Below are 26,952 nucleotides of genomic sequence, written 5' to 3' on the forward strand. Positions count from 1 at the left end.
TCAAGTGCTCTGAGAGCTCTACCAGCTGCCGACTAAGAGGGCTGCTTGGCAGTCGACAGAAGTCAATTATGAGGAGAGAGCTGGACAAAGGCTGTCAGCTCTGACTCAGCAGCCTCTCGTTCCTCTGAGTCAGCTCCTCATGACGAGCTGGGGACCAGGATCCAGGAGGCATGGCAGCCGGACCATCTCACGAGGTAAGGTCTGCAGGGCAGAGGGCTGTGTTCAGCTGCGGCTTCATCACTCTGGGCCACATGACTCTGTGAGCTTGTCTTCTTAGCTGGAAATAATGGTGATGCTGACACTCACTCTACTCCTAGGAAGGTGGCTAAGGATGCTTACTGTACCACTCAGATGGATATGGGGTGTCCTACTTTCTACATGCCTGCCCAAGAGCACTCACTGTCCTGTCTGGGCGGCTAAGCTCATGGATGACTGCACTGCATTATTCAACATGAAGCAAAGATGAGTAACTGTGACCACAATGACATCTGGTAAATCATAGTTTTATCCAAGAAAGTCAGTTGCCTTCCCAAACGGGGCCAATTCCCTGGAAGCTGCAGGCAATTAAGCCTTCCAAAGCAACTCACTGCAGAACCCCTTGGGAACAATAAACTCTAGAACAAATTAGTGTAACAGCTAGAAAATGAAATCTATGATTAATTAGCTTTGAAGGGAACATAAGCCATTGTTTCTTCCATGGATCAAGTCCTTTTCCACCTCCTAGGTCCCTCCAACCACACAGACCGCCCCTCCTAACAGAGTCAAATCCAGCAAAAGCTTTTAGGACCCAAACCAAGGACAATCTATCCTGTAAACGCTCCCCATAAGGACCCTTTTCCTAAGGATACTTCAACAACCACACAGGAAGACAGGGCGGACTCAGTGACAGTACCCCTGAAAGAGGCTGTTTCCAGCAGCTCAGAATTTCTCCCATAACCTTGCTGCAACCAACCCTCAGCTGCATCATGAACCACAGCCCCTGCATCTCACACAGGTAACAGTCACAGTGCAGGACAAGAGGCTCCAGCAGCGCGCAGTCCCCATCAGGAACACACAGGCAAGTGGTGCTTAACAAGTAACCTTGGATCTGCATTTAGCTGTTAGAGTCAGGTATTACTCTCTCCTCCTCCCATGCATTAGGATATTAACCTTGGCCACGAACTTCCAAACCAGGTGAGGAACTCTTTGAGAAGGTGAACAGCAACATTTTGTTTCTTTTGTGTTTTACTTGTGGAGCTAAGCTCACACCCAGCAGGGAGAAGGCAGCTGGTAAGTGCTTCTGAAGTCGGAATTAACCTCTTTTCTGTCGATTCACTGAGGCTACCTCACACACCGCTGTTCATACAGGTTCTGAAAACAGTCACTTTCTCAGGGACAAGAAAACCTCATTATGGCTCAAACCAGCACAGAGTCGGGTGTTCCTGTGAAAAATAATCACACATTTATGGGACTTCCTGGTGGTCCGGTGGTTAAGAATCTGCCTTCCAGTGCAGGAGACACGGGTGGCATCCCAGGTCGGGGAACTAAGATCCCACATGCCGAGGAGGACCTACACCTGCGAGCCCCAAGGACAGAGACACCCATGTGCCGCAACAAGGCTTCTGCATGCCACAGCTGAGACCCAAAGCAGACAAATGATAAATAGACAAGTGGGTAAACAGTTTTCAAAAGTAAAAAATAAAGCCTTTAAAGAATAATTACACATTTAAAAACCTGACTAAACTTAAGTAGTCCAAAACACGAGACAACACTAACCTTTATGTCAGTTCTTAAAGATTATGTCAGTCACGGTGCATCTAGCACAACTGTCGTGAATCTTCACTGTTGTTACACAGAATTACGCGAGAATTTCCACAAAGAACACATTTCTTAGGGAGAAGTTTTCTCTACCAGAGAGACTTTTTTGTACTCACGACTGTACGCCTTTTGTTTCCAACAGCTATACTCTTCCACGGAAGAGTGTACAACTTCCACGGAATTAACACAAGTGGACCCAAGAATCTGGTCTTTAGAAGTAGTACCACTGAACAGTGCTTTCAAATTACGTCCGAGAAATTCAAAGGGAGCAATGAAACACTGTCCTGTAGAAATTTATGGGAAGCTGGGCTTCCCTGGTGGCTCAGATGTAAAGCATCTGCCTGCAGTGTGGGAGACCCGGGTTCAATCCCTGGGTTGGGAAGATCCCCTGGAGGAGGAAATGGCAACCCACTCCAGTACTCTTGCCTAGAAAATCCCATGGACAGAGGAGCCTGGTAGGCTATGGTCCATGGGGTCGCAAAGAGTCAGACCCGACTGAGCGACTTCACTTTCACTTTTCACATATGTAATTTAAAATTTTCTAAGACTCACGTTTCAAAAAAGCGCAAAAGGAACAGATGAACTGAATTCAATAATCCACCCTGTCCCTGGACTCCACGGTAGATTTTACACTCAGCACCTCTCCGTTCAGGCTGGCCCCGTGACCGGTGGTGTGCACGTGTCTGACCAGCCACTCTTCCAGCTCCAACTCTGAGAAAAGGCAGGAAACCTAGTCCAAGACACAGGGCGTTTGGAAGGCCAGGCTCATGCGGGAACCTCTCACACCATCAGAGGAAGCCATTCACCCCCACCCCTTGCAAGAGAACCGAGAGCAGCTGGTACCTCTATACGAACCACAGTGTGTCCGCCCCCAGCCTCCACCCAGACGGTCACGGGACAAGGGAACCAGGAACTGCAGGGCCATGGGTGCTGGGTGAGCATGAAGGAAACTGGTAGTGTGAGCTCAGCCTGCTCTGCACAAGATGGGGCACCCTGTGACCTGGTCCACATTCATGCACCACCCTCCTCCTCTCCCCTCCCTGAAAATAACCCATAAACCTGGCTGATTTTGGCTCCCCATCCTGTGCAGGTGCAAAGGGGGCGGGGCTTGTAAACCAGAACAGCACACCTGTCTATTTGGGGAAAACCGGTCACTCATCAGGCACTTGCAGCAGTCTCTGCACACCCGTGTCTACACCCAGACTTTCCGGTTTCCCCATCTCATCTCAGAGCACAGGGAGTCTCAGGGAATGAGCACACAGCCAACATGCCTGGGCACTGTTCTCACCACCCCTGCCCAGCTGGGGCTCTGCCTCCTCTGGCAGCCTTGCATCTGCCCTGCAGTTCCCCAGGAGCCTGTGCCTGTAGTCCTGTCCTTACAGCCACCCCGTTTCCCAAGCCTGCCCTTGGACGATGGCATCTTCCAGGGTCTCCCTGTACAAGCCCAATCTGGGCTTTACTGTTTTATCCTTCAAGCCCTGCAAAGCCATGGCTCTGACCCCACCTCATCAGTCCAACTCATTCTAGAATCTGGGGCCCATTTTCCACCTCTTGGTGTGGGAGATCAGTCATTCATGGTGCCTGAGCTCTATACAGGCTCCACGAAGACGGAATCAGTTAATGATAAACAGCTGCTTTGAGAAGAAATACAGGGTTAGGTGCCTGCATACCTCTGGCCACAAGATTTTCATCAACTGATTAGTATCGAACTTTATGTGTGTTTCTGCTATTTAATATATACCGTTGCTTCATTAACGCTGAACCCACTGCCAACAGCACCAGAGCTTGCGGCTGCGCGCAGCTCACCTAACACAGAGTTTCTCCATTAGGCACATCAAAGCCGTCCTGCCTGAGGACTTGAGACAGCACTCAGGCACAATGCACATGGGCCATTTCGAACAGCAACATCACCAATGAAAAGCACAAAACTGCAAAGGAGAAAAAAAACCCACCTGGACTCTCTCGACTGCACACTTCATGTGTCTGCAGTGCCTGTCCATGCACAGGATAGCAGGAGAGCAGGCAGGAAAGGCAAGCACTGCTTCATTGGCCCTCAGCGGGGAATGCGCACACCGGGCAGCTGCAGGATTCTGCCACCCTGCCTGTGTCCCCAGACAACCAGAAAAACATCCTGAGCCCTGATCTGAAGGCTATAAACAAGTTTTGGCAAGCAGGCAAGCCTGCACACATGGAATCCAAGAGCGATGAGGAGCGACTCTCCTGGTACCCGATGTGGCTTCCATGGCCACCCCCTCTGTTCCCCACGAGCTCGAGGCACTCGTGTCTCGGTCCTCTGTGCGTCCCCGGGACTAGCCGGGTGTGGGGCGAATGCCTGTTAACTGGAGCCCAGCCCACACTCACCTGCGCCTCCTCTACTGGAAGGAAAAGACTGGAAGGCTCTGCAGTCTGGGTCTCAGTGTCTTCTGTCACCTGCTCAGCCTCCATCAGAACCCCCCATCCAGCCACACCCAGCTTTCATCACATGCAGCACTTCTGCGTAAGGCACCCAGAGAGAAGGGAGATGACAGACATTTGCAGCCCTCACTCCAAACAGCATGGGGTGGGGGCGTGTGGCGCAGAGTATGAAGATAGCTACCGAGGTCATGTGCCAAGTGGGGCTAGGAGGCCTGGTGCCCCGTGAACCCATGAGAGGCAGTGACCTTCCAAAAGCATTTCCTGCATCTGAATTGTCACAGGCTACAACTAGCAAAATTCCTGGTATCGCAAACATACGAACATAAGAACTCCTTACAGGTTCTCAAAGCGAAAGAAACATCTGAAGCCTGGGGTATCTGGGGGCCCTAAAAAGTAAAACAAGGTTAGCGAGGGGACTGGAAGCAACGCACCATGAGGGGCTGGGGAGAAACCACAAAGTCCTGCAGAAAACGCCAAGTCCCAGGCCACTGCTGCGGCCCACCTAACGCTCACCCCCACCCGTCCAGCCCCAAGTCAGGTCTGCAGGGAACTATCCATCGTGAACGCATTCAGATCATGAGAACTTGGCTTTTACTTTTAGACAATCATCTGCAGATAAGATGGAAGGACAACAAAAATTTAAAAATTATGAGCTCAAGCATCAAAATGACTTAAATATATATATTCAGTATCTAACTCTTCAAATGGAAAGATAAAAAACCTAAAAAAGTGCTTAAAAGGAAAAAACCACTTGAAAAATGCAGGAACCTTCCAAGCTTAGAGACCTTGGGTAATGTAAGAGTTGTTTATTGGGTGCTTCTGTGAGGCCCCAGTCTCTGCTCTCTGGCACACTGTGAATTCCTGTTACAACAGAAAGTAATAGCCCTCCATGGACTGAACAGCTCGAGGCAGGATGTACCTCATTCACTCCTGTACTCTAACCGTTCACCGTACCTGAAATATGGAAAATGAGGAACAGATGTGAAGCTTGCTCCTGAGTTAACTTTTAGAGTTCGGAACACACACAGAGGCATCATCATACAGGGTGGTCAGGGCACCTGGTCATCCTACAAAACCCAGGTCACCCTAGGATATACCCATTATTCTGATAAACGCATGAACTAGCTATTTTTCATAACAGAATAGCATCTTTAACATCTTAACTATGTGAAAATGACTTCTGAGTGGTAAGAGCCTGCTGTTTCCCTCTCTCTCACACACACATACACACACACACACAGAGGCTCTAGTGATTGCTACACATCCCACCTTGCTTTCTTTGGAAAGAACCAGGCCCCTGTATGAACAAACTGTAAGCAGTGTACCTGCACCGGATGCATCCACAGGACAGTGGAGTGCATGGCCCACCGCTAAAGCTGATTATTCCTGCCGCTCCACCAGGGCAGAGCAGGTGGAGGAAGGCTGGAACCTGTCCTCCAACTGACTGCCCTGGAAGCCCTGTCTGGAGTCAGTCTTTGCTGTTCACCACTGAGCCTTGAAGATCCAACATGCCTTATAGCAATTAATCATCCAGACCTCCAACGGCCTTGAACAAAGGAATCGTGGCAGCCCAGTGAGCCCCCACCTCCCCCTAAGAAAGGCTCTCTGCACCGAGAACACCAGTGGGGCTGCCACAGTGAACTATCACTACCCCTGGAGCTGAAAATGTTTCTCTCCCGTTACTTCCATCCAGAAACTCTTCTTTTTGCGTAAGCTTTCCTTTTGCATTGCCTTCATTGCTGACTAAAGTCAAGTGGCTTCTGGGCTATACAAGCACCTGACAACTGACAGAAGCTGAAAGCGAGAAACCCTGCAAGTTGGACGGGGCGGCCGTGACCCCATGAGGGACACCCAGCCCTGATGCTTCTCTCAGACCCCACTGTAACCTTGGCTTCGAGGACACAGCCCCTCTCCTGGAGGCCTGTCCATGTGCACCGCCTCTTCCTCAGGGAACAGGGGCCCAAAACAGCAAAGTCCCAACCCCAGAAACTCCCAAAGAATCCCAGGCCCAACCAGGAGTTGGTCTTTTCTATCATTTCTCTCCTCATCCAAAGCTACCAATAAATGCTAAGACGATCTTCACAAAAGGGAAGGAAAGCTGAGGTCAAAGGCATTAGACAAACAGGGCTGTTGCTTATTTATTGATTTCCTGAGGGCCTACGAATGTACAAATGCACTGGGCACTGTCCTCCCCACCCCCCACCACCCCATAAAGGGCATGAACCACCCACGGGTGCAGCATGTCCCCGTGACCCTGCGGGGTCATGGCAGAATCTGGCACAGGAAACCACACCCCAATGGGATGGGGTGCTGAGCGCGGTGATGGGCACAACATGGCGGGGCTGTGCTGTCCCCTGGGGTGGTGGTCAGAGCACTTACCAGGGACCAGGCATGGCTCTCACCCTGCAAGGGCAGCCCCATCTGAACCTCATGGCCGCACCACGAAGCGGTTGTGCTGGTCCCACCAGGCCAGCAAGGAAATAGCAGCCCAGCACAGCAAGGCTCAGGAAAGCACCAAGACCACACAGCTGTGTGGCAGCGACAGCGTCGGTGTCACAGAGCCGAAGTCAGGCTGCGGAGCCCACGGCCACTCCTGCCCTGTACTGGGCAGCAGCCCGCGGCTGAGAGGTGGAGGCAGGAGGCCAGGTCCGCCCAAAGAGAGCTTTACAAAGAGAACGCTCGAAAGTGCTAGAGGAACCGAGACAGGTTCACTCTGACTGGGGTAAGCAGGGTGGGGGCAGGGGGACAGCGAGGAGAAGCAGGACCAGCCCAGCCACACCCAGAAATCTAGGCCTGAATCCGAAGAGTCACATGTTAACAGCTTAGAGCACCTCAATACCAGCAAAGAGCACACATCTCATGTTCAAGGACACACAAAAGAATACCCATCCAAGATAATTAAAAAACATAAAATGCATTTTAGTTACAAATTCATAACAATTTTTAACAAGTGCAAAGCAAGGGAACTTACAAACAAATGCTGGAGAGGGTATGGGAGAGAGGGAGCCCTCCTACACTGCTGGTGTGAATGTAAATTGGTGCAGCCACTGTGGAGGACAGTATGTAGGTTCCTTAAAAATATTAAAAAAAAAAAAAAAAAAAAAAGATCTACCGTCTATCCCCACTTCTAATCCTACTCCTGGGCACATATCCAGAGAAAATCAAAATTCAGAGTGATGCATGCACCACAATGTTCACAGCAGCACTACTTACAATAGCCAAGACATGGAAACAATCTGAATGTCTGTCAACAGAGGGCAGGATAAAGAAGATATGGTACACATATACAATGGAATATTGTGCAGCCATAAAAAGGAAACAATGCCATTTGTGACATGGGTGGGCCTAGAGGTGATCATAGTAAGTGAAGTCAGACAGAGAGAGACAAACATCATACCATACCGCTTATGCTTGGAATTTAAAGGAATGATAAATACGAACTTATTTACAGAACAGAAACAGACTCACAGACATAGAAAACAATCTTATGGTTAGCAGAGGGGAAGTGGGGGAGGGACAAATCAGGATTTTGGAATGAATACATACACACTGCTACACATAAAATAGTTAATCAAGGAGGACCCACTATGTAACACAGAGAACTGCACTCAATACTCTAAAAACCTGTAAGGGAAAAGAATCTAGGATAGAACAGATACACATGTGTATATATATAACTGAATCACTCTGCTGTACACCTGAAACTAACATGATAATGTATATTAACTACACTCCACAATAAAATAAAAATTTAAAAAAAAAAGGGACCTGGCCAAACTTGTAGGGATAAAAACTGGCTGTGAGACAATGAAGGAGCCCAGAGATCAGTGTCCCCAGTCTGGCTCACCCTGCACAGGCACCTACCTCTTAGTCCAGGAGATCCATGTCCTGTTCTGTGAAATTCATGTGACCACTTCGGAAAATAAAATCCACGTGAATGTGAACTATTACAATTAAGTCCATCATCAATGATCCTTTCTCTGAAACACTGGTCTTAGTCAACAGCACATTTAACCAATACTCACCTCTCTCTCAGCATGATGTTTAGAAAAGAAATCCACGAGGGAAACCGGTTTATGTCTCGATGTGATTCCTAACTGCAGTATCCTAACCCTCCAGCGTGGCTTGTTACTATTCTGAAACCATTACCACTACATTTCCTGGGCTAAACATGTCCTTCTTAGTCTTTGCCAAGGAGGAGAGATGATTCCATTAACAGGACTTCATGGCGGGACTTCCTCGACATCATCAAAGCACAAGCTACTCCAATCCCCAACGGGCTCTCGCCCCTAGGCATCTGGACCCACAGGTGCCTCTGCCTTAGGTGCATAGATCAAATCACAGATGGGGATAAAAGTGACCTTAGGGCCTTGAGCAGTACTCAGAAAATAATCTTTCCCCCTCGGGCCTCCTGTCGCCATACCCCACTAAGAAATCACCTCATCTGAGTTAATTAATGTGGCAAATTAAGGATATAGCTTTAGGAGGAGGAAACCACAAAAAAGTCAAAAGGAGAAGTGAAGCCCTGAAGATCAAAACTGCAACTCCTCTGATGCTGGGTAACTTGTCACTAAGAGACAGGGGGCAATACTCTCATGGAATAAAGGCTGCAGAGGGTGACTATTGGAGCTTCCTCCCAAACTAAGCTATGTTCTTTGGGAAATTAAAGTGCCACATTACCATATTTAAAATAAATAACCAGAGGGAATTTGCTGTATGTCTCAAAAAGCTCAAATCCGGTGCTCTGAGACAACCAATGATGGTTTCAGAATAGTAACAAGCCACGCTGGAGGGTCGGAGGTGGGAGCAAGCTTCAACAGGGAGGGGACATATGTGGCTGATTAACGTTGATGGATGGCAGAAACCAACACAATATTATAAAGCAATTATCCTTCAATTTTAAAAATTATTTTAAAAAAACTTAAAAACCATTGTCAACTCTCAACACCATATGAAAGCAGCCACAATTTATGGGTGCAATACATAACTCTCAAGTCCTAGTCAGCCCACTTATCTCAAAACTGATATCCACAAAATTCGAATGGGAGGAATGGACATCTGAGAGCCCCCTGAAGGTGTAAGTGTATGTCATTCATGCACAAGTAAAGTTAGGTGGCTTCTTTTTTTAAACTATGACATGAGAAACCCAAACAAGCCTTCATTTATTCATCCGAGTCTGAATCACCATTAACATCTTCACCCTATGGACTGCAGGTATCCGGTCACTCATTTAACGAGGATAAAACAGCATGAAGCCAATAGAATATTTATCTTGGACAGAGATCTGGATTAGGACCAGAAAACAGAAGTAGGGATAAGCAAACATTTCTCTGGAAGGAGAAGTGTAAATAGTGTGGTCTTTTCAGTGATGGGTGGAGAGTGAACTCAACCTCTTCGTGGCTGATCTAGAGAGAGACAGCCAGGGACAGGGCCACATGTCAACAGCACCAGACATTTTCCTGCTGAAAATGTCCAACTAAAGGGAACAAACACACACTGAGCTCTTTCACGTTCTCTGAACATCAGATAAGAACATGAGTTTCAGTTTGAGCAAAGGTCTGGTCAATTTAGGGAATGATGGCGTTCAAGCTGTTCTGATGACAAACCCAAGCTCTCAAAAAAAAGTATCTTCTTAAGAGAATACATCATATATTTCTTGGTGATGAACCTCAAAAATCTAAGCTGGAACTAGTATAGAAAAAGATAAAATGGTCTATAGAAAACAGTCTCTAAGGTTGAAAAAAAATTAAATAACCCTGTAACTGGAAAGAAAGAAGAGAAAGGGGTAAACACAGACACAGACAGGATAAACGCACGTACCGGTTAAATTCTGCAGGGGAAGCATGGGGAGATGTCCTTAAAAGCTTTAGAGAGGCAAGTTTATGCACAGAAACGAACTTCTATAGAATGGCTCATAAATTTATATTCCTCTAAGTAGTAATACTAGCTAAAAAAACCCAGGCTTGACTAAGTACATTTAAACATTGACTGAGCTCCAACCAGCGTCCTCAGTTCTGTGCTGTGTGCTACAGGGACATATGATGTTCCCTGCACGCACGGTATAATCTGGTCATGTCTGGTTAATTAGAAAACCAGCTGGTAGAATGTTGTCAGTAGCATAAAGACCAAACAAAGAAACAGTAAGTGCAGGGGCTGCGGGGAGGGGTGTACCCACTTGGGGCTCAGCGAAACTGTCAAGGAAGCGTTTGAACTGGGTCGGGAAGAGCAAACAGAATTTGGACAAAAGTAATTTTGAGGGAGGGACTAGAAAGAGAAAAGTCTCAGGACATAGCATGGTGACCACAGTTCATGCTGTACTGCATATTTGAAAGTTGCTAAGAAAATAGGTCTTATAAGTTCTCGTGATAGGAAAAAACATTTTTGTGACTACATGAGCTGACAGACGTTAACTACACTTATTGCGACTGCCTCACAATATTCATGAATATCAAATCACGATGTACACCTGAAACTAATAAAATGTTATATACCAACTATACCTTAATTTTTTGGCCATGAGGCATGTGGGATCTTAGTTCCCTGACCAGGGATTGAACCCACACCTCTTGCATTGGAAGCATGGACTACAGGACTACGAGGGAAGTTCCTCAATGTTTTTAATTACAAAAAAAGAAAGAAGAAAAGTCTTCAGAGAGAGCTGTAGATTTCCTAGTCCCCTTTGGCAAATACTGGCCTAAAATATCCCCTGACAATCACTGTCTCCTGAGCATCATGACGGGTATTCAGCTGCACCTCAAGTTCATGTAAAAAAACAAACATACACATTCCTTTTTTCAAGTCATTTCTCCGCTTGCATCAATTATGCTACCATTCGCCCGGGTTACTTAGGCTCAAACCCTACACGTAATGTTATATGTTACTCCTTTTTAAGAATTACTTACTCTTTTTGTTGACAATTCCCTGTCCCTTTCACATCGTTTCCCTTTTCCTCTGAAACATGCCTCAAGCACATTCCTCCATGCATACCAGTCAGGTCCCCCTGGAAACTACGTGCAGAGAACGCAGTGCAAGACAGATAAGCCCATAATTACTTGCAAACTTTGATGCCTGATCTCAGCCTTAAATCCTGGGAAGCTGGATTGCGCCGGGCTTGGAACTGCACAGGAGCTGATGGAGAAAACCTTCTGTGTGGATCTCAGGGCCTAAACCAATGTAGGTCAGCGACCTCTTCCTCTGACCCCAAAAGGCCATGTGGAAATTAATCTGATGGTGAGGAAAGACCCTCATTGAGAATGTCAGCCAGCAAAATAAAAAAAATTATGAAGCCTGCTTGTCCCAGTGTTCAGGGCAGAGATGATCAAGGTCCCACAGCTCAGATATTTCTAGGATGAGAAGAAAAGGTGAATCTTCTGAGCAGAGGGGTGATAACTGACAGTTTAACAATACTTTGGATTTGTTCAGATGGGGAGGAGCAATCCTGTTATTTTACCCTCAAGGATAACTGTTGCCTACCCCCACCCCCACCAGTACCTCTGAGTCCTGGAGCCCAAGGGCTCTGCACACAAAGCTTTCTAAAACACGGGGAGAGAGCAGAGGTCTAACACAGAACAGGACCTCCCTCCAGGATGCTACCTACCACAGTCTGCTGATTGGGCCATGACAATCCTTATAATCCAGTGCTCACTGAGAACCTTGCTGTTAAAACAGCTACCAAACATGCTAGCGGTCAAGGCAAGCTTCGGACAACTCACGTGGCTACCGCTGTGTTAAACACAATATTGACTTTTATGGTCCAGGCTGTAAACTCCATCCTGGCTGCAGCAATCGGAGCAGCAGGCGGTCATCAGCTGAGAGAACAAAGTCCAGCACCACCTGGGTGGGAAGGAGGTGGCTTGGAAGAAGGAAGACAGGATGCCCAACAGGCTGTGAATTGTGGGTGGGCTGCATCTCCAGGCACCAGGTAGCCTGTAACAGTGTCAGCCGGAGGAGGCAGAGGGCGCGGGTTTTTGACATTAAGATCCCCACCACCTCCACCGCCACTGCAATTAGGGTCAGTATTTAGCGCTTCAGTTAGGTGAGATTATAGACAACTGGAAGCTTTCCCTTTGTCTAGTTTCTGAGACAAATGCCTCTGTCTTTCCCCTTGCCCATCCCTTTTCTGTTTGTAAAAATCTAACTCATGTTCAAATGCAATCTCCTCTCCCTGGTACAGGTCTGTAATTTTAGGAAACTGTTCAGCTCTTCAGAAAACTTGGAAAACCACTTAGGGAAAAAAAAAAAAGAAACTCTTGGGCTATGAAAAGAGATGCCTGGGAGTGGGAGGGGGCAGGAGAAGGCAGAGCACAGAGGATTTTAAGACCATGAAAATACCCTGTATGATGTTACAACAATGGAAACGTGTCATTACACATTTGTCCAAACTCACAGAGCATACAACACCAAGAATGAACCTGAAAGTTAACTAAGGGCTTTGTGATGACGGTGTGTGGAGATGGGTTGGCCCTTGGTAAAAAAAAAAAAAAAAAAAATACCACTCGGGTAAAGTGGAAACCTCTGGACCTTCCTCTCAGTTTTACTGTAAACCTAAAACTGCTCTTAAAAAAGCCTTTACTTTAAAAGGGGGACAGTGTGGCTCCCTGATTGTCTTGTGGTTAAGAATCCACCTGCCAGTATAGAGGACATGGGTGTGATCCTTGGTCCACAAAGATCCCACATACCGTGGGGCAACTAAGCCCACGCACCCTGAAGCCCGTCCTCCTCCTCAACAAAGCAGCCACCACGGTGAGAAGTCCACACACCAAAATAGAGCAGTCCCCGGTCACTGCAACTACAGAAAGCCATGAGAAGCAACAAAGACCCAAGCACAGCCAAAAATAAACAAATCTTAAAAAAAAAAAAAACTACGTGAGTAACAGATTCTTAAGAGTTTTAAAAAAAAGAGAGTGAACTCCCTACATGTATGGATTCTGCCACGAGCTGCGAGGGGAACCATAAAGGGGAACCGTGATATTACCGCTTGTATCCATTTTGCTCTTCCCTTCAGAGATGAGAAGCCTGGGGCTGGGGATGCGGGGGAGACTAAGGAATATCACACACAGTAAAACTGCACTGATCTGGATCTGGCACCAAAATTTAAGTGAAAGTATTTGTGCTGCGTTGCTTCACCCACCGCTGCTCATACCTGCAGTGGCTCCCCAGTGCTTTCGGGGAAGGAACATCACCTCCTGATGAAGACAAGCCACCTGCCACTTCCCCACAGTCTGGACATCACCCAGAGTCGGGATTAGCACAGGGAAGAAGCTGGAGGAGCTGGAAGCAGAAGCAGACAACACTGGACTCTGAGAGTGACAAGACCTGCTGTGAATGGAAGGCCTGACAGGTGCTAAGTGTTGTGTAGCAGGTGTAGCTGATGTGCGCTCTCTAGTCCCCGGGACCCTGCAAGAAAAGCCATCTTACATTCATTTTACTGGAGGAAAAACCAAGACAGGTGTGCCCTATGATATAAGTGGGGGGAGCTGGCTTTGAACTCAAGAATACAAATCCACAACGGATTTCCTACTCTTTCTATTAACCTTCCAAGTACAGATTGAGGACCTCCACTTATTCTTTGGGGCCACCGAAATTTAAAACTGAACATGTATATAATGCTTGCAAGGCCTTGCACGTTCTGGCCAGTGGATCCTGCCTCCCGGAAACACTCTAACTTCAAAGAATCTGGTCCATTCGCTAACCCAGGAACACTGCCGAGGTGACGCACCTTCAGCCTCTCCAGCCCTGAGTCCTACCCCTCAGGTCTTAACTCCTGGGTGAAGCCGCCTCTAAGCAGCCAGACTAGAGCCCTCAGTCCTACCTGCCATCTGAACAGGACAGTACACTTGGTCCTGCTCTACTCACTGCTTTGTACCACCAGTTAGCTCTTAAACTTGGTATCTATCATTGCACAGTTAAATGGGAAGCTCCCTAGAAATATTAGACCTCACACTTCCTTATAAACCTCTTAGGAACTTCAAATGTTAACATGTAGAGAAGGAATACAGACCATGTACTGAATTGGGTTTTAAATTCACAGGGCCACTAGTTAACCAGACATTGATCTCCAGCAAGCCTCAGTTTTTATCTGTAGATTATTACAACTTTTTATCTAAAAACTACTTAATAAAATACCCACTGTCAAAGGGTAACTGCAAGAGGATGTAAGCAAAGACGAGGCAGCACGGTTCCTAGTGCACAGGAAATGGTCCCTCCTCCATAGACACTGGGGGCTCCTCTAACACTGCAGAGAAGCAGCTACTTACAGGCAACTTGAAAGACTGCAGACACACCACGTACACTGATAGTCCATAGTTAATGAGGTTCAGAATACAAAAACATATTTTTAAAACCACAAATGGCTATTTGCATTATGAAAGAATTATTCTTAATTTTTATTTATTGCCCATACGATTTTATAATAAATGAATTTTTTAAAAAGAATATTTACCTACAAGGTCATTACCCCTTCACATCAACTCTTGTATTTTTCTGTTACATACATTGGTCATACATTGACATATTTTACTAATATATTCATATTGTAGGAACCAATTGATTTTGAGATTTTTATTTACCATATCTAATATTTGATTATAATAATAACTGTAACATTTTATATGTATATTTATATAAGTATATCACTATTTATGTATATTATGTAGCATGTGTTATAATCAACATGATATATATTTAGTATTTTATGTATTTGTTGCTATATTAAATATGCATTAATATATCTTATATATTGTATTAAAATACTTAATTTAATTATATTAATAAAGTCCCCATAATCATTTAATCATTATATAATATCCTATGAAGCTAACATCACAATTTAACTACTTTCCAGCCGTTAGACAACAATCATAATTCTTTTAGATTTTTATCATCATAAGAATCATGCTTAAAGAACATCTCCAGGTATGAAAGGGTTTTTTTTTGTTTTTCTTTTTAATACCTTCATGCCGAGAACATTTTTCTTTTAAATCATACTGGCCCCAAAGCACAAGCTAGACAGAGGGTCAATAACTCCCAGGCAGAAGGTACAGTCCACCCACGGGCACGGTTTCTTCAGGGCACTTTCAATTGCCTCCACTAGCCAGCCACTCTAGTGTTACACACAGTTACACGGCTAGGAGCGTAGGCAGGTGCAGCATCTCCGGAGAGTGATGTGGCAGAAATTCCACCCTGGATCCTAACCCTAGAAAGATACTTGAGCTTCTGCATAAACATCTTCTGACCAGGATGGTCACCATCTCTAATAAAAAAAAAAAAAAGACTGAAAACAATCTAAACATTCATCAATAGAGGGCTGTGTACTTGACCGCACACTAAAAGTACCTTTGTAGGGTGTTCATAAAGACAAACCATAGACATCCAGGGTTAATGAAATTGGAATCTCAGAGAATGGTCTGGGCACTTAAATCTTTCTGGTGCCCTGTAATGTCCAGCCAGACAGAGAACCACTGGGTTAAATAAAGTCTTCTCTGTGCATTCAGTCAGCGGAAACTAAGCGGGTATTAGCAATATGCTGGACGGTGTGTATAGCAACTACCGTTTCTGTGAATGAAAGGGGATGTTTCTCCTTATGTCTGCACAGAATATTTCCAGAAGGATAAACTAAAAGAAGCTGGTATAATAAGGGTAGCCTGGACTTCCCTGGTGGCTCAGTAGTAAAGAATCCACCTGCCAGTGTAGGAGACACACGGGTGTGATTCCTGGCCTGGGAAAATTCCGCATGCCAAGGACCAACGAAGGCCATGTGCCACAGCTACAGAGCCTGTGCAACTGGAGTCCAGGAATCCGCACACACTGAGCCCACGTGCTGCAACCACTGAATCCAGAGCACGCTGGAGCCCATGCTCTGCAACAAGAAAAGTCACCACAATGAGAAGCCCATGCACTACAATGAAGAGTAGCCCCTGCTTGCTACAACTAGAGAAAACCCATGCAGCAACAAACACCCAGCACAGCCAGAAATAAAAAGAAATAAAAGTATAAAAAATAATAACGGTAGCCTTTGGAAAGAGAGATTAGGGATTAGGGGTGTGAAGTGAGAAACTTGTATTTCAATGTATACCATTTTATACTGTTTGATTTTTCATCAGGTGCATTTAAAAGTTAACCTTGAACACAATCGTAATTTAATCTGCGAGCTGTTTCTCAGGAGCTCGTGGCACTAAGTGGCACACAGTGTTCCAGGTCAAGGTGTTCCTAGGGTCTCCACGGGGCCCTGTGCACACGGAAGAGACCAGGCAGCTTTCCTAGCCCTCTGCGGGCTCGTGCGGCCCTGGCAACCAGTGCACCAGCCTAAAGCAAACAGCACTGCCTGCTAAGCCAGGGAAATGTTTGCTCGTGGCTTCCCTCCCCACTCACTGAAGCCATTGCCAATGACACATCAGTTTGGGCCATCACTTCCTAAAGGGCATGCCAGGTGTTTAAACCCATTTTAAATGAGTTTTTCAGCTGGAAACATCATGCATGGAATGCAAAGAAGATGCCATCTTTTTTTCTGAAGCACTTACTTCCTGCAGCCTGCAAACACCATCTCTGAGGATTTAGAATACCAACATTGTTTTTAGAATTAAGTTTCCTAGTGGCTCAGTGGTAAAGAATCCACCTGCAATGCAGAAGACGCAGGAGACTCAGGTTCCATCCCTGGGTTGGGAAGACCCCTTGGAGGAATGGATGGCAACCCACTCCTGTATTTTTGCCTGGACAATCCCAGGGACAGAGGGTCCTGGTGGGCTATAGTCCACAGGTTCACAAAGTGTCAGACAAGACTAAAGTGCCTGAGCACATGTGCTGTATCTTCTGTTTGAAAGAGGCACTTAGCTAATTTCATTCTATAATGTATTTCAGTTTTACCAAGCCACACAAAAATTCAATAATGCTAAATAGCATAGGATAGTTTTATAGCAGTTTGCTAGTAATTCAGAGGTTTACAGATACTGTCAAATACTTTTCCTATAGGCGGCTTTCAACAGCTATGAAGTTTCATAACTAAGTCTCAGATGTATTACTTAAGTGTCATTTTGATCATTTTATTTATTTACTTTTCGGTTTGGCTGCACTGGGTCCTCACTGCTACACAGACTTTCTCTAGTTGTAGTGAGTGTAGAGTGTAGGGCTACACTCTAACTGCAGTGTGGGCTTCTCATCGTCAAGGCTTCTCTTGTGGAGCATGGGCTCCAGGGCGCACAGGCTTCGGTAGCTGTGGTACATGGGCTCAGCAGCGGTCCCCGGGCTCTAGAGCGCAGGCTCAATAGTTGTGGTGCATAGGCTTAGTTGCTCCGTGGCACGTGGAATCTTCCCAGATCCAGGATTAAATCCGTGTCTCTTGCATTGGCAGGCAGATTCTTTACCGCTGAGCCACTAGGGAAGTCCCTTAAGTGTCTTTTTTATGTTTCTTTGTTTTTAAAGGAGAGGGCAGGTCCCTTCAGAGTATCTACCTCATTATTTTTATATCAGAAAAAGAATTCATTCATATTAATGGAAAGAAGGAAACCGCATTGTCTATAACAAGATTCCTTTGACAAATGACAAAACGCATATCAGAAACATCAAGGAAAAAAAAAACAGTCTATCAAGAGATCAAGTTCTGGAATACCAGAGAATCTTTAAGGATCCTCTGCTTGCAAAAGTCTCATTCATTCATTCACTCATTCATTCCTCTAACAAGCACTTAAGTACAGCTTCCTGCCAGGCCCTGCACTAAGCACTACAGCTGGGACAGGAGGGCTAGGATTAGAATTCCCATATCTAACCACAACATGGATGCTTTCTTGTTTCATTCAATTACTCAAATGTATGCTTAAATTGGCTAAATGATATTTTTGTTACTATTTCTCAATCCTGTTTTAGAAGAGAACTTGAGTAAATGAGGATAGTCAAATAAGAGCTAGATGAAATCAAACACACTCATGTCTTCCCATTACTCCAAAGGTTTCAACCATATGACAGAACAAAACACTCCATTTTCTGGGTACATCAGGGAAAGGTGGTTGGCAATCTGCAGTACGTGTAAGGTGTCAAAGGCAGAACTGATTAGACTGGTGATTTTGCTGCTTCTTGCTAACACATCCTAAATCAACACCTGTTTCATCTCTGAGGAATATGCAGGTTAACGTCTAAGTTGTCTCCAACTTGTGAAGAAACACAGTTGCCATGACAACTGAACAAAAAGTTTAGTGAGCAAAATTCACCAATGAAATGCAAAAATCCAAATTCCATCTAACTGACATATGTGTACTTGTAAGCAAATGCTAGTTTTCTGTTTGTTAAACCATCAAAATAAATGAAAATATGTTCTATGAAAAGTCCCATGGATACAACATTTAAACACACACATTTTTGTCAGAGTAGGTCACAATTAAATAAAATGAAACAGTGATTGTTTGACAAGTAAATCTCAGCAGTGCAGCATTTAGCATTATAGGGTCTCGAGTACACTTTCTTCAAGGAAAACCAGATACTTCTAAAGTTAGTATATTTCTTGGGTTGTGCTAAATTGTCAAGTAAATTCATGTATATATTCCATTTCTACTGATATCCATTACTGATATCCCCAATTTCCCAGATCTAATGCCTAATGATCTGAGGTTGAACTGATGTAATAATAATAGAAATAAAATGCACAATAAATGTAATGTGCTTGAATCGTCCCAAAACCATCCCATACTCCCCTGGTCCATGGAAAAACTGTCTTCTACGAATCCCATGACTGGTGTCAAAAAGGTTGGGGACTGCTGGATTACACAATGTAACCTAGGGTATATTCAAATAAATGGACTATCAATTTCCCTAGAAAAATCCTTCTATCCTCAACACACAGTTTACTTAGGCTGTCCATATGTGATGGATGCGTGGTTACATTATTAATATCCAACATACAACTATCCTCACTAGAAACTCGACTGAGGTTCCCACCAGATACGCAGGTTTGCCCTCAACCCCCATCAGCTCTGGAGGATGAATTTCTACTGCCCCAGTGACCACTCTGTATGAACTGGTGGTCATTTTCAAGTAGACATCCATATATTATCAGACACTAGTAGTCACTGATTTAAAAGTGTATTACCTCAAATACAGAAATGCTCTTATATGATGATGAAAATGAGTTAAGTGTGGTGATAAAATCATCTTCATAAAGCAGGCACCTATCTCTTCATAACACAACACTGGGTGCAAATTCCAGAGCATGATCTACATATGAAGCAAGATTCAGGGACAAATAACTAGAAAAATATTCCAAAGGTATCTATGAATGAAAAGCACACAGTTAGAGAGAAACATGATAGCGGGGGATCCAGACTCACACTAATACTGAAATCTCATGTAACAGAAAGTACCTGCCATCTAACATATACCCCAAACATCAGAGTATTAATGGTTGCATTTATTGCACTTAATATATTGTGTTATTTCAGCACAAACATAAAGTGCAATAAGAAAAATAGCATGATGTGTGAGATGGCACATTGTCCTTACCAGGAGTCCATCACAGAGGCAGCTGGACACTTCTGGCTGAACACAGAGGGACAGCAGCCCACCCCCTTGCACCCCCATCCTGCCCCCACCAGCATACGCTGCAAAAGAGTGTCTGTGTGGCCTGAGCGGTGAGTCATGGATGTTCCACTTGCAGACAGGGTGGGGTTGAGGGAAGTCACCATTACATGCCCAGTTAGCTGGAAAAGTCCATCCTGTTTTTCCTCTTTTATGTAAGAATCATTTCTCACAAACCTAAGATAAGAAGAACACTTGGTAAGTAGGAACTCACCAGATATTTTAGCATTCTTATCCACAAAGGGAAAGACTGACTTTTACAGCCAAGGACGTGATCTCATGGTGCAGGCCTAATCGTTCATGCCAGCAAGGGACTTGGACAATCAGGATAAAACATGTGTTCTTTTGTGCCCACACCAAGAAAAACAGTGTCTGGGGAAATTGCACAGCACAAGTTCTCAAATCGGATTCACCCACCGGGAGTTCACACCAACAGCCAGATCATTTCAGGAACACAAGGACAATCTTTTACGACTTCCTTTGCCAAGGAAAAACAACTGCAGGGGCTTCCTTAGGCTGATCTGATGGGCAGACCATGGGAAACACAACCCAAATCCACGGTGGCAAAAATCAGCCCCTCTTTACCTCTACCCTCTGTGCTTTAAAAAACCGTGAGCCCGGCCCATCTCTCAGACCACCTGCTAAGTCAAATGACAACATGTAACACGACCATTTCACATTCAGAACTTAAAATTGTAATACATTTCTCAGCTTTAAAAACATCCAATCCCAGCCCCTTAAACTTACTCAAGCTTCCCCCAAAGCTAAAAAGTTGTGTTACTTTTTTCCAAACACACTTCAAATAAATCTTAGTTAGATCTCTCTTAATCCAGGTGATCACCTGGGGACCTGGCTGCAGCTCCTGAGCCCTGGTGGACACCATGCTGGCTGAGGTTGGGGGAGGCAGGAAACTTGCCCCACTAGTAAAAATTGTGCACACAAATATCGCCTTCAATTATCAACTTCACCAATTAAACTGGCCTCCTAAGGATCATCAAGAACTTAGGTGTTAAGTACATTAAAATTAACAGCATATTACTCTCAATAACAGGAACTACCAGTTATTTTAGCAAAGAAGAGAAAATCTATAAAGACTTTTTATACAAATCGAGTTTCTCAGCAAATCTTACACTTAATCCCTACCTCACAATGGAAAATACCCCAGAGCCTACTTAACATTTGAAATAACTTAAATCACAAAAGTAACACAAATTCGTTAGAGCAAAACCCAGAATACCAACCAAATATAAAACAGAGAAGAATCAAATAAAAATTTCACCCCCTGGTTGACCACTGCTGTTAAAATCCAGGTAGCAGGACTGCTCACCCTCTTCCCACGTGTGTGGTCCCACACCTACCTTCAATATCATTCACAAGTTTATATTGTTTTTACTTTTTCTAGAGAACACCTTTGCATGCGCACATACACATACACATACACATACATGTACACAGAGAGAGTCAAAAAATAAAGATTTGGCAGCTGCAGAGTGCCATCCACCAGCCAGCTGTATCACTTCACCTAACAAATTTTTCCTTTCCACTTAAATAAGATTTTATTCTTGATAGGAAAAACTTGTAAATAATTCTGAAAAACATACCACATTCCTAAAGCCAATCCTGACCGCCCAGCCACCTGCATCCAGATCCGATGAGGGTCTTAGCACTCCTCTGAAAATTCAATCTGTTTCATGACCAACACCATCGAGGTAAAAAAGAGAAGTAATAACAAGTTGCTTCAGCTCTGTCCCAAGTATCCCAACTAATTAAAGGAGAAATCAGCCTCTGAAAAACAGCTCAGTTTTTGTAAAGCCTCAATATGAGTGATACTGAATTCCACGAGTTAAGAGGCCCTTGGTAATACTTAAAATCATTTTGTACTGCATTTTACTCTTTTCACAAGATTTTCAAATATATTACCTCCCTATCGCAACCCTATTACACAGGAAGGGTGCAATCACCTTACTTACAAATGACAAAAACTGAGGCCCAGAGAAACAGAGAGACACGCAGGTCTGTACGCACACATGGTGGCACAAAGCAGGATGAAACCGATGGCCTCCTTGACTGGTCCTCCAGGTGATTTGAACGGAACCCACCATATGAGCTGGACTCTGACCCCAAATCCTTAACACCCTCCAGGGCCCAGCTCAGGACCAGGCAATGCAGTGGGGTGGGTGTACTGACAAATCGTATGATTTATGTGTCACATGTCTTATTAAAAAGATCATTAAACATGTGGTGTAGTGGAGCTGTGTTTTTTCCAGAATATTCTTCCCTTACCCCAGGAAAATCTCATTAGATGCTAGCGTCCTGAGAGCTGGCGGGCGGGCAGGGGGAAGCCCTCCTGCTAGAGGGAAGAGTAACTCCTGGCCTGGCCCTCAGTCACAGCAAGGATGAGAACAGCGTGTCCTCAGAGAGGTACTTAACGCAAGAGTGTGCTCCTTATCAACGTCTGAATTATCTTCCTGTTACAGTTTCCAGTGTGTTCTCTGCTGCTGATGCATGTCGGTGTAGGACCTGCTGTCCTTAGATGTCCTACCCCAGTATGTACAGGTGGAGCTCAAAGTCACACACCCAGGAGCTAAGCATCAGACCCTCTCAGATAACGATAAGTGGATTAAATTATACTAACCCTGGAGCAGGTGACTTAAACGTGAGAGACGTGGATTAGCAGGAACTGGGCAATGTGACCTCAAATATTCAGGACTGGAAGGGTGTGGGGGTGGGGGTCTCTTCCCAGCCCTTACACAGTCAGTGGCCAAGCGGCTGAGACGCTCTCTTGACCCCTCACGTCCCAGGAGACACACATGCTTACTTCATCTACCTGGTCCCAAATAAAGACACTGGATAACCCATGATCTTTTCCGCCTCCATCTTGCACACACATCTGTGGCGGAAACTGGTCCACTAATTTACCAGAAACATTTTTTAAAAAAGATAAAATTTCAAACTTGAACCAGACATGCAAGAAGTTGGTGGACACATCTTGGCTTTTAAAAGTTCCTAAAATGAACATGCTGATCTGAGATGCAAGGCAACCAGGAATCCAATTCTATTTCTCATTTGAGCTGCCAGACACATAACCTCATTTTGTTCTAATTTATCCTTCTGGAAAAAATTCAAAAGTGTGTGCGTGTGCGTGTGCATGTGTGTGTGTGTGTGTGTGAATTAGTTAAAAGTGAAAGCAAAAAAAATTCTTTCAAATGCAACCATAATGCAACTTTATAACTTTAAATGGAGCTTACACTTCACAAAAACCATAATCATAATTCCTTCTCTCAAACTTATAAATTCAATCTCTTCTGATTCTTTTCCTGTTTTCCTAGCAAGCTCCTTCCTCAAAGCTATGAAAAGGGCTTCCTGTCAAGATCCTCAAAGAAATACACCTAAGACGGAATCTCAAATGTGATGATTCTTTGCAGGTGGAACCCCAGGAAGTACAAAGATCTGAAAAAGACCTGCAAGGTAAGCTACTTACCCTGGTCCTCAAAGTTCCTCTCTAATAAATTCCAGAGAACCGGAGGGACATAAAGACAGCTGGGAAGTCAGGGACGTGGCGAGGCCCACGGTTAACACAGCACTATCCAGAGCAAGACCGCAGAGGAGTGGGGAAAAGTTTAAAATAACTAGCGGAAGTCCATCACTGCAAGAAGATATAGAAAATCTCTAAAACAAAAATATGTATATCTATAAACTGGACCTTATTTTTACTTAGGTTTTTCCCCAAATATATAGCAATCTACAGAACTGCCCCCAAAGCCTACCTGAATCTTCCTTTCCTTCTCAAGATCTACAAGTTACCTCCTGTAATTAAACACACTGAAAAACACTAAATTCACATTAGGCTTAAGGTAAGGTTTACACCTTAACTTCTGGAAATCTATACAACCACAGAGCCCCCAGGGGCAGCTCATTACCTGTTTGAGGTACCCGTTCCCCTGAAAGCACAAGCCATCTCCTATTTGGTTAAATCTTATACAGGGCAGGAGCAGGACACTTGATGGCTTCACAGCATCTGAGAGTTAAGTCAGATGAGAAAGCAGGAGGAAAGACTCACCCGGGTGCCCCGGGTCAATGTGACATGTCATGGTTGATTTGCCCTCATCTTCCTGAGTCTTTACTTCACCTTTTCCAAGGTGAGCCCACAGCAGACACACTGCCGAAGGGTCCTGCGATCACCAATTCTCTTCAACACATTTACCTCCAAAACTTGCAGAAAATCCTAAAGCAGTCAACAAAGACAAAACCCATAACCAGTCCTTGGCCCAATTTTGTGTTCTTCACTAGACACTGACAGGAAGTCAGAACACTATACTGAAAATGTTCCCACCAAGTTAGAATCAGTTTCCCTAATATGGCCAGGCCCTAAATATAGCCACAGTATTTTTTTGGTTCAAAATACACTCCAATGCAGTTGTGGATGGAGGGAAACACTGGTGGGCAAGTGAGCAGAGAGCATGGCAAACCGTGGCCAGGCATCTGGGGCTCTCCACACCCTAGACAAGGGCTGCTCAAGCAAAGACAGTTGTAACTCATGCCCTGTTCCCTCCAGCCTTTGCCCCCCTCCACCAAGTCTGGGTTACTGGGAGGAAGAGAAGAAATTACACACCCTGAGCCTGAAGTAATTCTACCGCTCCCAGAAGCAACAGAGCATCACTAGGACCCACAGCAGTGAAAGGCGTAGAATGCCCTACTCGAATTTTAACGATTCAGTTCACCTGCAGAACACGGGAGAATTTAACGAAGGTGTGTCAAGTCTTAACAATTTACCTTCCAAACAACAGCACACACCCACACACACATCACAGACACTAAATACTGGTAATATTCACGCAACTGCAACCAGGGGCTTTGTGCGCTTTCAGTGAGTGGAATTTAAGAAAAGCAAAATCTAGAGCATAAAACTTAGTCCAAAATGCATTCAAAGTTTCACTTAAAACTTTTAAAAGGCTTATTACACTAAGTCTAGACCTAGTGCACAGAGAGGAAGACTTTAAACTCTTTTTGCAAGACATTTTAGCCGAAAGTGTCAGGACTGGAAGTAGGTGCTCACTAAAATACTTGCTGGAAAACAACAGTTACGGGGAAAGAAATGAACTTCTCAACGTAAGCGTGCTGAGAGGCAATATAAGAAGGCCTCTTTTAAAAGGGCCCTTGAAAGCAGACGAGCCTAGAGATTTCAGACTGGACTGTCTCATCACACAACTCGAGTGAAATACAAGTTCAGACACCAGACAAGCTGCTCGGTTCTCTGCGACTTTACGTCTGCCCGGCTGTAAAATGGGAATTATGGTCTTAGCCGCCGCACGAGGTTGTCGGGGAAACGAACCAGAGAAATCAACCTAAGGCACCCAAGATGCCAGCGCGCCCCCCGGGCGAGTGGCGCGTCTCCGGGGTCGCGTGTTGGGAGGGCAGGTCCGAGCACACACGCCCCAGCTTTGTTAGCCCCCCTCCCTCGGCCACTTCCTAGAGCATCTCGGGCCCCGCACACACCACGCGCCGCCGGCCTCTCACAACGGAGAAACGACACGTTACCATCCACGCGTCCGAGAACCGGTCCCCCGACAAGGGAGGAGGAGGGTGCCGCGCTCGTGCCGCCGCGCGCTTCCAAGTTCAGAGCAGAGTCACGGACACAATAGGGCTGAAGCGGCGCCCCGGCCCCCACCGCGGCCCCCAGACCCCCGGGCGGCACCGTGGGAGTCCCGGCAGCCGCGAGCGGGAAGGGGGCCAGTGACCGCGCGGACCAGGGCCTGCGGTGCCGGAGGCGGGGGCTTCGTGGCCGGCGGCGGCGGCCTGGGAGACCCCGTCCCCTTTTCCTTTCCCCCATCCCCTTCCCCTCCGCCTCCCACCCGCCTGTCCCCGGCCCCTCACCTGAAGGCTGGCCCCTCCCTGGGCGCCCGGCCCGGGGCAGTCGCCGCCGCGGAGCCGCCGCCGCCCTTCCTGTTGAAGAGCCTCTGCAGCAGGGTCGGGGCCATGGCGCTGCGGCTCCGCTGCGGCTGCGGCTCCACGGCCTCAGCCCGGCTCAGCGCGCGGCCGGGGGCGGCGGCGGGGCCATCGCGGCGCGAGGAGCTGTGCTCGGCGCCGGGACCGCCGGCCGGTCATATGACGGGGCTGGCCCGCCGCCGCCGCGCGCTGACAGTTCTCCCCGCGGGAGGAGCCGCCGCCGGCGCGGGAGGAGCGCGGCAGGAGCGCAGCCGCCGCGCGGCAGCCATTGGCCCCGGGACCCCGCCCGGCCCCGGAACCGCGGGGCGGGGGCCGGGGACCGGGGGAGGGGCGCGGGAGGCGGGGGTCTCGCGGGTGGGTGGGGGCGCGGCGCTTAAAGGGGCCGGGGCGAGGGGGGGGAGCGTGGGAGGCAGGAGCCTCCACGGGGTGGGGCACGACGCTTAAAGGGGACACAGCGAAGGAGGGGCGCAGCGCTTAAGGGGGCAGGGGGGACAGTCGGGTGGCGGCTCAGGTGGGCCGGGAAGGTCGAGGCAGGGGCGCAGGGGGCGGGGCCGGAGGCGGGGCCCGGAGTGGAGGCGGGTTGGTGGTAGTGGCGCGCTGGGGGGGCGGGGCCGCGGGTGGGGGACAGCGTCCCGTGGGGGTGGGGCGGGGGTACGCGGCTCTGCGGGATGCCGGGGTTCCCCAGGCTGCAGGGGTCAGTTGGAAGCCGCTGGAGAGCTGCAGGGCGGGTCTTTGTTGTTTGGAGACAAAGCCCCTGAACTTGGGTCCTGCCTGTGCAGGTGCGCGGGCTCGTTCCCCGGAGGCGTGCTCTGGGATTTGAGTGGACTCTCACCACACCCAGGGTACGGTACATCTGCCGTATGGGCTTGCTTTTGTGAATTTTCTTTTTCATTTATTTAAAAAACTGGGTCGTATAATTTGCTGTTTGGCGTCTTGGGCCACCATTTCCATAGTTACATAAAAAGTTGCACGTGAAATTAAAAAGCACGTGGAATTCACTACATGGATTTAGGAATTTACGCTATTTTATGGCAAGGGACTGCACTCCTGATATTTAACAGACCACATCCTAGTCTGTTACCAACGGCAGACGATGTTTGATGTGGGGAAGGGAGAACTTAACCATGGTACCTGAGTTCATTTACCTTTCGGCCCCACCTGGTCTCCGTGAGCACTCCAGCCTGGGGCTGTGAAGGACCTTAGCCTTATAACGCTGGCTCCACAGCTTAAAAAAAA

The 26,952-nt window shown here is 46.5% G+C and overlaps 1 protein-coding gene across 1 annotated transcript in view; it reads right to left on the reverse strand.

Annotated features, from left to right (window-relative positions):
* The window catches only part of FNIP2 (folliculin interacting protein 2), a 126,101-nt gene extending 100,353 nt beyond the window's left edge, over positions 1 to 25,748 (reverse strand). The window contains exon 1 of the mRNA XM_068989454.1: positions 25,645 to 25,748. Coding sequence (XP_068845555.1) covers positions 25,645 to 25,748 — 104 coding nt within the window. The remainder of the gene's footprint in view (positions 1 to 25,644) is intronic.
* Between the last annotated feature and the right edge of the window lie 1,204 nt (positions 25,749 to 26,952).

This window comes from Capricornis sumatraensis, chromosome 17 (genome assembly GCF_032405125.1).
Source record: "Capricornis sumatraensis isolate serow.1 chromosome 17, serow.2, whole genome shotgun sequence".
Classification (NCBI taxonomy): domain Eukaryota; kingdom Metazoa; phylum Chordata; class Mammalia; order Artiodactyla; family Bovidae; genus Capricornis; species Capricornis sumatraensis.